General features: G+C 49.8%; 1 protein-coding gene across 2 annotated transcripts in view; it reads right to left on the minus strand.

Annotated features, from left to right (window-relative positions):
* The window catches only part of DOCK1 (dedicator of cytokinesis 1), a 491171-nt gene that overhangs the window by 18069 nt on the left and 458718 nt on the right, over window positions 1-14384 (minus strand). For both annotated transcript variants that reach the window (XM_012781384.2, XM_012781385.2), the window contains exons 45-48: window positions 13425-13601; window positions 12253-12336; window positions 7023-7160; window positions 389-534 (exon numbers count right to left, since the gene is read on the minus strand). In XM_012781384.2, the coding sequence (XP_012636838.1) occupies window positions 389-534; window positions 7023-7160; window positions 12253-12336; window positions 13425-13601 (545 nt within the window). The remainder of the gene's footprint in view (window positions 1-388; window positions 535-7022; window positions 7161-12252; window positions 12337-13424; window positions 13602-14384) is intronic.

Here is a 14384-nt window from a genome sequence, read left to right on the forward strand (position 1 = left end):
CACACCCAGACCACGCTGGCCCTGCCCTAGCATGACACCTACAGGTGACCATGAGATGAAAAGTCCGAAGTGCGCAGCCAGGAGGGAATGAGCCTGCTGCTCCTAAGCCATGCTGGAGGGTTGTACACTCATCGAAAGTCTTAAAATTTGAAGGAAACCTTGTTCAAAGTGGCACCCAAAGTGAGGATTTTCTTCTCAACAACTCACAAGGCTCTGAAAGTTAATACTGGGCACTGCAGTCATAGAGTCTTGGAGGGTCTCAGTTTCAAAGATAATCTTGATTTTTAAAAATCCTCAGTTGTGATAAAACAAACCCAGGGCTCCTCACAAGACCACCGCCTCCCCAGCCCTCTCTGCTCCGGAGCTGCTGTCACTGAGTCCGACTTACCCATCTGAGCCCGGCCTGGAGGGGGTGCTGTCGGAGGAGAGGGAAGACACAGACGCCACGGACAGAGGCCGGGAAGAGGAAGGCATCGTGAAGGACCGTACCATGGACCGGGGACGGCTGCCTCTTCTGTCGTCCAGACTTGAGGGCTGAGAGAGAAACGGAGAGAGACTCGTCTGATGCCTGTGCCTGGCATGGTCAGACTCCTGCGAGAAGGTGGACTTTGTAGCATGGAATCTAGACCACAATCGTCCACACTTTTATAAGCAGTACACATTCTTGTTCTGAGCAGAAGACAAAACCGATGATTTTAGGGTCTTTTGAATCCTGACTTGGCATAGTGAAAATTTTCAGAAGGAATATTTTCAGCTTTTTAATTTTCAGTGCATTTTTCTTTACCAAGACCACAATGCGTCAACCCATTCCAAAGTCATAGTAGAATATACTGACTAGAAAATGTAATATATAGAGTAACATCTAGAAAGTGGTTAAAGAGTTTTGCAAGATCTTTAGATGGACTTTGTAAATTTCTGCATGTTGACAAACTATACAAATGACCAAAATGCATGGGTGGGCAACGATGGAACTTCTCTAGGCTGAAATGAGATGCTCCTGCTACCTTGGGAACAGTAGACTCCCCCTTGCGAGTGACACCTGCAGGGACTGGACAAAGCCACATCAGAGTTGCCAAAGTGCCTCCCGACGGCTAGGCAAGGACTAGTGATGCATCCTGGAGAACAATGATCTCTGGATGAACTTTTTCATCCCCTCCTTGACATATTACCAGAACAAGTGTCACTGAAATATAGCATGTGTCAACATTTAATTAGCTAGAAAATTCTCATGTACCTAAACCCCCAGCCAGATGCTGGCACATATGGCCCACAGCTGCTGCACACGCACTTTCCTTTACCCTGAGGATGTGGTAACCAAATTCCTGTAGGACATGTCCTCTCTGAGTGGCTTCAACTCCCCACCCCTAGCCCACCCCACCCAAGCAGGCAACTCATTCAGCGAATCAACTATATACAGCCTGCGGTAGACCACAGTTCCAGACCTCAGCAGCAAGAAGCGGTCGATTACTGATTACATAATGCCATTTCTACATCTGAAAAGTGGGCCTATTTCCTAAATATCTGATCCCAAATAAAATACTATTTGATTTGTACACTATCTCTTTAATAGTAAAAAGTTCAATATTGTAAAAAGAGCAAGGAGTTGGTACACTTTTTCTGTAAAAAACCAGATAAGTATTTTAGGCTTGCAGGCCATATGGTCTCTGTTGAAACTACTCCGCTCTGCTATGAGAGCACAAAAGCAGCCACGGACAGTACAGAAACGAAGGAGCATGGCTGCATGCCAGTGACACTTGATTCACAAAAATAGGAGGCGGACCACAGTTTGCTGCCCACTGGTTCAAAGCATCATGTGGCTGGAAGCTGCCAGCACAGAGGGTCTGGTCAGTGTTGGACTTGCACCAGTGATGGCACCATTGGCTAGCTCCATGGAGTTGTCCACTGCCATCAATCGGCCTTTCCGAGGAAACGGAAAGGAAAACGGGTACTTGTAGATATCCTCAATTGTGAAAACATTTCCTGTACACAATCTAGACACTCAGAGTCTATGTAATATCCTGTCCTCAGTTTTCCTGAAACACAATCAGAGGGCACCCAAGGCCCCACTCTCTGAAACGTTTCTCCCACACAGCATCTCTGCAGGATCCTGGGACCCCGTTTGTGTGCTTGCTACTCCTGAGGAAGAACTCACTCCTCTAGGTCCACCATCCCCAGCACCACCCACCCCTCAGCATCACACCTTCAACCCAGCACCTGAGGCCTCTTTACATTTGAATGAGCCCTGCAGGCAGCCTGTCTTCCCAAACCCACACCATCCCTGGCCACTTCTTCCAGGGCAGCTTCTGAAGACAGGCTCAGGGGTCAGGGATGAGCTTGGTGGAGGCACCTGATCACCCTTCTGAACACCCGTCTACACAAGCCATCCCAGTGCTCCCTTCCTGCTTGTCTCCTGGAACTGCCTTGGGCTTGACTTCAACACAATCCTTTCTAGCTACAGGTGGAAAGAAGAAGGGAAGAGAGCCAGCAACCTGACACTCAGGTGATTTCTGTGGCTTGGGGGATGCAGTCTTTATATCCCACCACCTGCTCGGCAGGTGGAGAGCAGCATCCATGGAAAAGAAGCCGAGCACATGGCTAAGAAGAGACTTGACCTATGACATCTGGGTGGGCACCTGAGCCCCATTCCTAAGAGCATCCAGCTTGTCAGTTTCTGTGTCTCTGTGATGAAATGAACTTCACAGCAGCCATGAGGACCTGAGTGCTGAGTGAGTGGGCACACAGCAGGGAGGCAGTCAGGGACCCGGAGGAAGAGACACCAGCGAGGACAACCTCTCTCGAGCTCTTGGGAAGGCCCAGAAAGCAGCCCCTGCACCTCCGAGCACCCACCCCAGGGTGGTGATGTCCCTTGGAAGGTGACCTGGAGTCTTGGTCGCCATGTGAGTATGGACTGCCACGAACACAGGAAGGATGATGGTAGGAGGAGGGCTTTGCCAAGAAGGGACAGAAGCCACTATTGGATCCCACATTTGCAGGGCACCTACTGGGCTGTAGCCATGGGCTCTACTGGCTTGTTCCTCTCACAATTCTTTCTTGGTTGTGCAGAGCCTCAAAAATCCAGAACTCAGGGCTTTTATTTTTTCATCTGATGCAACTGGAGTCTCACCCAGTACTGACAGGTGCAGCTCCAGTGCCAGACACCGTGAATGAACTAAAGTCTCCTTGTTCCAGCAGCAGGGCTGGTGATTAGGAGTTGAGGGTGTTAGAACCAGGCTAGAGTTTTGGCTGTGGCGCTGATGGTGTGACCTAGCATAAATCTGGAGCCAGCTCCACCTCCCCATCAACACCCCTCCTAGCAGCCTCCGAGGATCCCAATGAGAAAAACACTGGGATGGGTCCCATTAGCAGCTGTAGAGGGTGGTTGAGGGAGGAGGGATCCTGGGAGCCAGGTCAGGGGCCAGCTGTGAAGGAAATGGGGGTGGGTGCACCCTGGCGCTGCCAAGTAAGACCATGGCTAGAACCCTGAGAGGGACAAAGGCTGACTCCTGGGTTTCCCATTTGGGTGACCAATGGGTGTTGTGACAGGAGCTGGGAAAGGGAGAGGAGGGTGATGGCCTGTTGGACTGAGGAGCTGGGAGCCACCTGGGGGGAGCTTGCAGGAGGCAGGTTAAAATATGTGGCTGCAGCTCAGCACCTGGCCGCCTCTGGTGGTTAAAGCGATGCCACGGATGGGATAAAGAGTGGGCAGCACCAGGCCTGGCTCTCACTCTTCACCAGATGTGAAGGAAGAGGTAGATGAAGATTGCTTAAGAAATGTAAACATCTCCTGCACGAACTCAAAGACAAACACGAGCACCTCCTGTGCCCTATGGGCCAGCAAAGGCATGGGGTGCTGAGTGCAGCAGGTGCTTGTGGGCTCTTTCCCAGGGGCCCACACACCTCACTCCTAAGGGTCAGGAGACACTGGGGTGCCATGCAGGGAATGTGGTGTCTTAGCATCCCAGGACTGGTGAGGTCAGGCCAGCCCGGAGCAAGCCACAGGGGCCTGTGTGTTAACAAGTCAGCGGGTGTCCACATCTTCTCTTTCTAGGGCTTAGGCTGGCTCAGAAAAATTGACAAAATGGTTTATGTCCTTTCTATGGGCTTTTTTATTTTTAAATCCATCTTTTTTTGGACAGGATGATACTATATTGCCTTTCAAAGTATTCTGAGATGCTTGCAAGTTTCCAAAGTAGTTAAGGCAGGGAAAGCTCATCCCAGACTGCCTTTTATTGGCCACATTTCTCAGAGGATGACGGTATCTGCCTGCCCCTCGTCTGCTCAAACAAAGGAAGCTGACTGCAGAACCTGGCTTTGGGGTCCCAGGATGCAGGAGGACTCAGGAAGGTGGCCCTGGGGAACAAAGCATCCAAGGGTGGGAAATGCATCCTTAATTCTGTTCCTGCATTGCCCCCCTAATAAGCCTCCCCACCCCTAGCTGGGGTGCAGTGACTGGCCCCACAGAGCAGGGCTGGAAGCCTGGTGGAGACGGTGCTGCCTCACGTTGCAGTGGAGAGCTCTCATCTCCAGCCGAGGATGATCCCGGAGCTGCAGCCAGGGGAAGCTTGTCTTTGAGTAGGGAGACACCCCAGCCACCCACACACACCCCGACCTCCCTGCCCCCGTTTTCTCCAACAGCAGGCACACACAGGAATCAGGAATCACAGCAGAGAAAGGAATATGAAAGATGTTTGGTGAGTCAAGCAGCTTGCTGTGACTTTGAGATATGCATTAAATGATTGATAAAAGAGGAAGCTTTTCACTTAGTAGGAAAACTTCAAGATTTCACAAGTGTTTATTTCTTAGAAACAATGAAAACTGGCGTCGAACTTTGGAAGAGGTGCACAGTGACACCCCGAAACACTTCTTGCCACTCAACTGACTATAAGGAGTTGCAAGCTCTGACGCCATCAAGTACATACTGCTCAGGGACTGTGACTTGCACAAAGGACGGCGCCCGGATTCCCAGGCCTGCTCACCTGGGGCAGCTCCTGCTGGGCTGTCAGTCCCAGATTCTCACCCACTGAGCTTCCAGTCTCAGGCCCAGCAGCTGTGCTTTGTTGGACCCTGGGCTTGGAGGCCCAGAGGCTCAGCCTCACCTGGCAGTGGTGGAGAGACTGGGAGAGCAGGCAGTGGAATCACGGCCCACTGAACCCTTCTCAGGGAGAGTCTCAGTCTCCTACCACACGGGCGAGAGGAGGACAAGCTTGAGATGTGAAATACAGGTGGGGGCTGGATGAGCCCCCAGGGTTGGGGTGGGGAGCACAGATGAGACTGACGGGGCTTGGACCCCGGGCCGGCCACTTGCTAGTGTGTGACCTTGGGCTCCTTAGCCTTCCTGTGTCCCTGTGTCCTTACCTGTAAAATAGGAATGAGCACGGGGCCCGCTTCCCAGAGTGTTAGGTGGATTAAGCTAATGAACATTTGTAAAACTGAGGGAAAGGTCCCTGGCACCCAGTAAGCACTAAATTAGTGTTTGCTAAACAAGATGAATGTGTGATGGAAAAGTGAGTTCAACAGCAAGGGCAGCTGAGAAGTTGGCCAAAAAAGAAACCAAAATGGCACACACACCGCATTCAACACCCGGCCTTTAGGGAGTAAGGCCGTATGCTGTAAGAAGCAAAATGACTCCCCCAGCACATCTTCCTTAGGCAGGACTGCTGAAAATGGGCACACACTCCTCAACTCCAGCAGGCGTGGCATTCTATCATGGTAGATGAGGGCTCACTGCCTCTCTTTGTCACATAGCCAGTCATCCCTGAACCATGGGGAAAGGGGCCACTTGCTGTACCCAACACCTCCAGGGTCCACTGGCAGTGAGGGTAGGCTGCAGTGAAACTCCCAGGATGGAGGCATCATCCTGGATGTCTTGCCAGGGCAGCTCTGACTTGGGGTGTCTGGCCTTGTCCACCAGAGCTGTTAAGATGTGGCTCCTGAGGACAGTCTCAAGCCTGCTGTCATACTTCGACTGCACAGCTTTTTGCACAGTTAAAACTCACAAGCTGCTCTTTATCATGCTCCTGATCCAAGCTCCTGCTCAGAAACCTTTGCAAAAGCTCAGTTCTGCCCTTCATCATGAGGTGTCCTGCCCCAACCTGGCATCCCTAGTCCTTGGAGGCTGGTGCCTTTCCAACTCCTCCTTGTGGTTTCCCTTCTGCCCAAGGCATGCTTGTGTCTGCACCGGCCTCTGGCCAACCAGATTCCTGCCTCCCAGCCTCTGCTGAGGGAGACCTTTCTCCGGGCAGTGTCCCTCTGGGCTCCCCTGGCCATATCCAACTTATCCTCCTCAGTCTAGATCAGAGTCCTCAAACTGCAGCCCGCAGGCCACATGTGGCCCGTTAAGGACATTTATCCAGCCTGCCAGGTGTTTTTGCTGCCGCTGCCTGTCCTGCTTAGCAGCTGACTCATCCCGGGCCCACAGTGTGCATGTGTGGAATGTGCGCCGCACTCTCCAACGGCCTTCCAACGGTCTGAGGGACAGTGAACTGGCCCCCTGTTTAAAAAGTTTGAGGACTCCTGGTCTAGATCAACTGCCACTTTCTCCCATAGTTGAGTCTTTGCTAACAAATTCAAATTCCATTAATCCATCACTCTCCCCTCAAGGCCATGCTTCTTGGACTTCAACTTTGCTGAGCCACCTCTGCCACGGACATCACATGACCTGAACCCTTTGTGTGTGTTGTATGACTGCAGGTGTGGGCTCCACCAACCAGCCAAGTTGCATGGGCCTCTCCAGATTTCTCTGTTGTTCCACAACAGTGAGGACAGACTATGCTCACACCAGACAAGGCGGCATTTGGTGATCATGCAAATGCATGAATGTTTATTCACCCTGACCTGTCCAGTTATTAAAAGGAGGCTGCTGGATTGCTGGCAGATGGACTGACCAAGGGACTGGGCTCCTCTAAATCCTGCTTCCTAAGCATGCATCATATGCACATGTGAGTTCCTGTGCTCTGTGAGCGCGGCACAGCTGGGCAGTGGAATGCACAGATGCCCCCTCTTCTGTGACACCACTCACTTACCACGGTTCGGATGCCATATTGCTTTTCCACCTTTTCCTTCAGCTGTTTGAAGCAGGCTTCCATCCTCTCGTGGAACGGCCTCAGGGCTTCTGTGACTTTTTCTCCATGAATCCTGATCCCTTCCGCCAAAAATGGAATCTGAAAAACACAGAGGTTGCGTCCCTTACTTTTTGGATCATGGTCTAGGGAAAGCAACACACACCGTGGAAGGTGCAGCTATGCAAAATGCCTCTGCTTTGGTTCCACGTCAAACAGGCTGATTAAACTCATCGGCAGGCACATTGCCCCCAAGGACCGAAATGCTTAAACGAAAATCACTTGTGTTTTGGATTGTACGTGTCCAGTGTGTGGTCCCCACACCATGGCCACTCAATTACTTTCCCAGAATAGACTCACCTGTGCTGTGCACTTGAATTTGGGGAAAGCTGCACTTTGCATTTGTTTAGATGGAACTTGTTCTATTAGTAAAGGGTCATGTCAGAATGCAAACACTGTTTTTAGCTAATATTGCCTTTACAGGCAATTGAGAACCCTATTCCAAAACGTAATTACATGTGATCTACAGTACCGAGGAATATTCTTATTTGGAAAGGAAAACCAAATTTATTCTCCCTTAAAACTAAAAATAATCACTTCTCTGCCGACACTGCTGTCACAAAATATCCATGCCAACACTTCACTTCCGAGCGTGGAGATGTAGCTGACCTTTAAAAGCGTCGTAAGAGAGACATTTTCATTCTCCAGCTGCAGAGACCCACCAGAGTCACTGCCGTTCGGGGAGGGGGTAGCAAAGGCTCCCTTTCTGCCCCAGCCTCCTTCCCCTCAAGGCTTGGACTGCAACTTAGACATTCTTCAACGCAATCGAGCTAAGAGGCTTCTTCTTAATAGTTTATAATTAAATCAAAATACTGATTAAAAACAGATTTTCCTAATAGGACAGAACACCAATCTAAATGAGCAGATTTATTAGTAAGAAGGATAATAAGTACACAATTGAATTTCTGTGAACAAATTCAAGAAATCTTATCAAGATGAATCAACGCATAAAATATATTTGGTTGCCATTTATAGCATGCAGCTGCTGCCTCTCTTGGTACTCCAGGAAAGCAGGGAATGAGCGAGCGCGCTCCTGTGTTTACAGCCCCCCAGCCTGCTCTCAGGCTGCACTGACACCAAACTTTGTTTTGCTGACATTTGGGCCCAAACCCAAGGCACATGCCAGTGATCCCCTTCTGCACAGTTAGTGCCAATGGACAGTGTGCAGGTGAGATTTCACAATGGATGGGACGTTTTAATATTCCATAGGAATTACTCATGCACACGGCACCTTCCCCAGGGCTGGGCGCAGTGTCTTCAGGGCCAACAGTAGGAAAAGCTCACTGTGATCCTTGTGCTTCCTGAGTTCTGCCCTCGGGGATGATAAAGGCAGGCTGGGACAACACCTGGTGGGATGATAAAAATGTTGTGTCCATCTCTGGGTGCCAAGGCAGGTAAGTGTGGGGTGCTGTCTCAAGGTGAAAGCACAGCCACCCTAGATGCTAAAAGCATTTTTGATTTAGCATGGGTGGTTCTTAAATGTGCCAAATGCAATCTAATCATTTCTGCTTTTTGTTGTTGTTGGTGGTGGTAGTGGTGTGATAAAAGCCTTAACTGGTCAGACTCTTTACATCAAAGAAGCTGCTTGCTGGACGAGGGTTAAATCCATTTGGTTTAGGTCACTGGTCCTGCCTGAGTTGCAATTTGGTAGGTGAAACTTACAAGGGTTGAGAATCCATCACTCTCAACAGTTCCTGACACTGGCTGGATATAACCTTATAGGATAGGATCCAGGCTCTTCTATGTCTATTTGGGGCTGAACTGCAGCCGTGATTCTAAAGGAAAGAAACTAAAAAGACGTCCTGTGTCAACAAATTCCAACCTATAAGGTACTTGATATACAAATAGAAGCCACAGACCTAGGGCCTAAAATGGTCTTTGGAGACCCTTTAGTTTAGTGGGGTTCCAACCTGGCTGAACATCAAAATTTCTCAGGCAAATTTGTGGACCTGATTTGCTGCAGGTGGATCCCAGGAATCTGCATTCCTACAGTTTCTCAGTGCCCAGAGAGGGCAGAGGACTTTCCCAAAGTCACACCTCTGGTTGTTCAAGATGAGCCTGCAGCCTGCTCTAAAAAGAGGCCCTCCTGATGGGTGGCATTTGAAGTTTACTCCTGTCTGTCCCCTGCCCAGATTCATTTCCTGCAAGCAGCACAGAACATTTGGAAGTCCCACTCAGTGCTCCAGGACTGAGCACCAACCCTGGCCACGATGGTCATGCTTGTCACCAGCTGGGGATGATGAGTGAGTTCGGTCTTTCATCTTTGTACATTTCAAAAGAGAAATATGTACACATCACAGCAGTTTAATATGAGCCTGCATGGATTCATCTTTGGACACTCGGCAGGGATGCTCAACAATGACAGCTGTGTTTGGGAAAGATGGAGCTGCGCCTTTGATGAAGTGACTCATGACCTGGTGTCAACTGCAAACCTCGAAGAGGCTCCACACAGCCTGCACCCGAGCCACAGCCTCCAACCCAGTGAGAACAGCAGGTCAGCCCATCCTCAATTTCAGAGGCAGCAAGCAGAGCTGAGGAGCTGCCTGGGACTTATTAACCGGGCTTCACAAATGATTTTAGGCATTGAAGAGGCGCTTACTGTACATGGGTGATGAAAACTTTGCAAAGGTGTCCTGGGACTCCCAGGAGGGAAAACCTCACTCCGCCCTGATAGAGTTTCAGATAAAAAAATACCCCTAATGAACTAATAAACAAAAAGATAACAAAGCATTCTGAAAACCCCAGACTTCTTATTTTTAATGAACATAGAACTCAATTACCAACACTGATAGGAGTTTTCAAAACATTTGCAAATGAAAGCAAAATCCTACATAATGTTTTGCATATGTATTTTTCATTACTTCTTGAGTTAATGAAGTTACTAGAAAACTGATTATTTCTTTCAACTTTCCTATGACCTGCTTTAAAATTCATCCTTTAATATAGTTATTAGGAGTGATGACATAGTGCTGACATAAAGTTGCTCTCTGGGGAACAAATTATTTTCCTCTGTAGGGCTTGGAACTCTTAAAATCCAATTTACTATAAAAGCTTACAGAAAAAAAAAATCAATAGAACTTTTGCAGACCAAACTAGTTTTTGTATACGCAATGGTTTTACAGCCTTCAGAAGAATTTTGAATTTTGTAAGCTTTGGTTTCTACAACATCTGAAATGGAATCATTAAACATTCTAAACTCTCTCCCACTTTTGTAGTAACAGAAGACGGACTACAAGAGGCTTACGTTCCACGGAGAGAAACCATCGTTGGCCAACAATGTCCTTTCCAGCCAGCACTGAGGGTTTTTAAATCACAATTTCAAGGCAAACATTTCAAATGCAGACAGATTTGTGACAAAGCCTAATTTCTCCTTTTTAAATATATTTTCTGTTAAATATATATAAGTATCCATTAGATTTGCTATTATTAAAAAAAAAAGAACAACAGAAAGCAAGTCTTGGTGAGGATGTAAAGAAATCAGAATCATGCATTATAGATGGTGGGAAGGTAAACTGGTGCAGCCATTGCAGAAAAGTTTGGCAATTCCTCAAAAAATTAAACAGAGAATACCACATGATCCAGCAATTCCGGTTTTGGGGATATACCCCAGAGTATTGAAAGCGGGGACTTAAAAAAGATGTTTGTATACTCTTCATAGCAGCGTTATTCACACCAACCAAAAGGTGGAAATAACACAATGTTCATCAGCAGATAACTGGACAAACAAAATGTGGTCTCTCCCTGCAATGAAATATGTTTCTGCAGAAGAAGGAATAAAAATCTGGCATGTGCTATGACCCCGAAGACAGGCTCAGTGAAATAGGCCAGGCAGAAAGGACAGATACCATATGAGTCCACTTGTATGAGGTACTGGAGTGTCAGATTCATGGGACAAACAGTAGAATAGGGGAGTTCTTATTTAATGAGTACAAAGTTTCAGTTTTGCAAGATGAAAAAGTCCTGGAGGTGGATGGTGGTGATGATTGTACAACCATGGGAATGTACTTAATGCCTCTGAACCGTACATTTAAAAATGGTTAAAATGGTAAATTTTGTTATATTATCACAGTTATAATATACATAATTTTCATTATGTACATATATAAATATAAATAGAATTATAAAAAGGTAGTCGCTCTTATACATCTAAACACAAATTCGGAGGACTTGTAATTTGGCTTACAACCAAAGGTCAGCTTTGCTCCACCCTAAGAGGTCTCACTGGCCAATGTGCTGATGACAGAGAAGCCACTAAAATGGGGCCAGAATCAAAAGGCCCAGAGATGTCTCTGCAGAGGAACAGCCTTGGCTTGTGCCGGACAGAGACCAGAGAAACCATACAGAATCTCTGAGGCCAACTGAGTGACTGGGACTGCGATGCCCCCACCACTCTCAACTCTCTCTCTCTCTACTCAGCCTGGTGAGAGCTCAGGGACAGCACCCTCCTTGCCTCCCGCATGAGCAAAGGAGGCCTAAAGAAATGAGTTGCCCAGTGTAGCAGCACAAGTGCAGACCGAGCTCCTAGATGTTCCTGACATGCTCAGGAGGGCTCCGAGAAGCACAGACACATCCATAGGTAACTGACAACTCTCTGGAGCCACCTACCCTTTTAAGGTGGTGGCCCTCTAAGACTCGAAAGGCCCCAGGGGCATGAGTTGAAAAACAAAATAATATGCAGATGTTCAGCTGGGAAAACACAAATGAGGACACACGCCACCCGTTAGAGCCCGCGGAAAGCACAAGGAGGGTGTACCGCCGCAGCTCCCGGCCTGCATATTCGCCAAGGACGCCCAGCCCACAGCATCATAGCTCTGAGCTTGCCTTAAGTTCTGTCCTATCCATACCACACTGCTGGATTTTCCAGCAGTGGGAGGAAAGAGGCCTTTTTTGCTTGCAAGACAGAATTTTCCGTATGTTCTAATTCATGACTGCAGGCAGCCCAGAAGCTGAGTGGATCACACAGCATGGGTGTGTTTATTCAGGGATAATGGCAGTCACGTCCCCTCTGACTGCTGTCCGGACGTCCCCATGCTGGCTGGGCACGAGTGCTGAGAAGACACAGGCAGACCTGCACCAGCCTAGACTGGGCTTTTCTTTCCCTTCAGCTACTCAAGGTTGGCTTCTGACACTCTACCTGCCAGGCAATCAGGTCCTTGAGCTTCTCGATCTTTTCATGGGCCTCGGGGTGCTCCTGCAGGTAGCGGTCAGTGAAGAAGGCCTGGTGGAGACAGGGAGAGCCACTCAGTACACCTGCTCATCCCACACCGATTCTCATACTTACTGGGCTCCAGGCCCTGGGGATGGAGTTGTACGTAAAACAGACCCACACAAAGCTCACTCCAGACCCTGGTTACTCCCTCCCTAGCACCCAGGGCAAAATGCCCTGTAAGGCCAAATACAATAAATGGAGCCAACAGGTAGCCGGGGCCAGGGAGAGGGGCCCAGCAGCACGCCAAGTCCTTGGAGCCCAGGTGACCTGGATAGCTCGGTCCTGCTGGGTGGCAGTGGACATAGCCCTTCCAGCTGCTAACGTGCTGGGCCTGCCACCCTGCACCTGCCTGGCCTGATCTACACCTGAAGGCAACTGAGCGTTAAGAAAGTGCCGCCTGTTTGCCCAAGGGCGGCCACCCACCCGGTGCAGCACAGCCCACTCTCCTGCCAGGCCCTTTCTGTCTCTGTTTTTCCCTTGTTTAGATCTGAGGTCAACATGCTTTTTCTGAGAAGGGCCAGATGGTAAACATTTTAGGTTTTGTGGAGCGTGAGGGTCTCTGTCACAACTACTCAACACTGCAACTACTCAACTGTGCTGTGCTAGTATCAGGAAAACAGTCACAGGCAATAAGTAAATGAATGGGCGTGGCAGTGTTCCAAGAGAACTTCATTTACAAAAACGCAGAGCCCTGGTCTAGACCTCACCCATGTCCTTTGATTTCTGCCAGTTCCCACCCAGCTAGGATCCAGGGAGACCAGCTGGCTAGGCCCCCTCCAATGTCCAAGTGCTGCTCTCTGGACTAAATACTCCAATGATTTTGTTCTTAATAGTTCCAGGCCTCTTGAAAGCCACAGAGTCCCACTGGGCGAAGATAAGCCCAACCCGAGTGGGGCAGTGGGGGCTTCCTAGCTATCAGAGGATGCCCGGGGAGCTGTGCCCAGGGCCAGGCCTCGACCCTCCTGCACCTACAGGGCCTGCCTGGCCTGGGCTGGGTCACTGCTGAGACTGCACAAGTATCAGCAGGGGATTGTTTCTGGGCTTTGGGGACAGTGTTAGGAATTTTCTGTCTGTCCCAGGGCAGGGCTGTCACGAGCCTTTTCGTAGTTTGCAAAGCCCCCCATAACGGCAGGGTCCACGATTCCGTTGAGCAGCATGGAGAGGGGGTTGACAGGGAGGCTGGGGTCGTCCAGGTGCTGCTGCACCATGCTGTCGATCTTGTCGTTTGTCAGCTGCATGGTCTCGATGGCGTTCTCCAGGGGGCTGATCTCCACCTGCACGGGCGGGACAACAGCACCGGTCAGCCTACCTGCCCAGCACCCAGGACCCCACCAGAGGAGCCAGGTTGTGAGAAGCAGGCTTCCTACTCCCCCAAGCACCTTTCTTGCCAACAGAATTTTCGGGCATGATCACTTATGGCCCAGCTGAGAGCAGCTGGCCATTTTGTCATCGTTTCTATAGACGGAAGGAAGATTTTAGGGAATTTGGAGGAATCTAGAGGGAGGCCCGGGCACTTGGGAAGCCCGCTATCCCCTTCTGGCCACACTCTGCCATGGCAGCCTCCATGTGTCCCTGTGGGACGAAAGAGCTTTCATCGTCCCAGGGAGCGTGGGCACTTCCAACCTGCCCTCAGCGGCCTCATTTACAAACCTGCCACTGGTCAATGTGACCTTCAGCACAGTGGCAGGGGACCAAATGCTAGTCTTTCTCAGCTTCCCTTGCATCCTCTCAGGCACCTCCGTCCTCCTTCTCGGGAGGCCCTCGGGTCCCGGCCAGGCCCAGCCTAGTGCCTACTCTGGCTCAGCCCAAGGCACCAGGGCAACGTGGCCGGGTCTAAGGCAGGCACCACAGTCCCGCCCCCACCCCCTGGCCTCGGCCTTACTCCAACAGACTCAGCTTCCTCCCCTCAGCGGGGCCACAGGGGCCCCGGCCAGGGTGACCTCATGATAACTCTGATCCTCCCAAAGCAGGTGCGACAGGAAGTGTCTTCAGCACCTGGCGAACAGAGCCTCCTGTCTTCTTGCTGCAGCCTGCAGGGAACTGTCTGTGAGAAGGGG

Source organism: Microcebus murinus, chromosome 14, assembly GCF_040939455.1.
Source record: "Microcebus murinus isolate Inina chromosome 14, M.murinus_Inina_mat1.0, whole genome shotgun sequence".
In the NCBI taxonomy this organism is placed as follows: Eukaryota; Metazoa; Chordata; class Mammalia; order Primates; family Cheirogaleidae; genus Microcebus; species Microcebus murinus.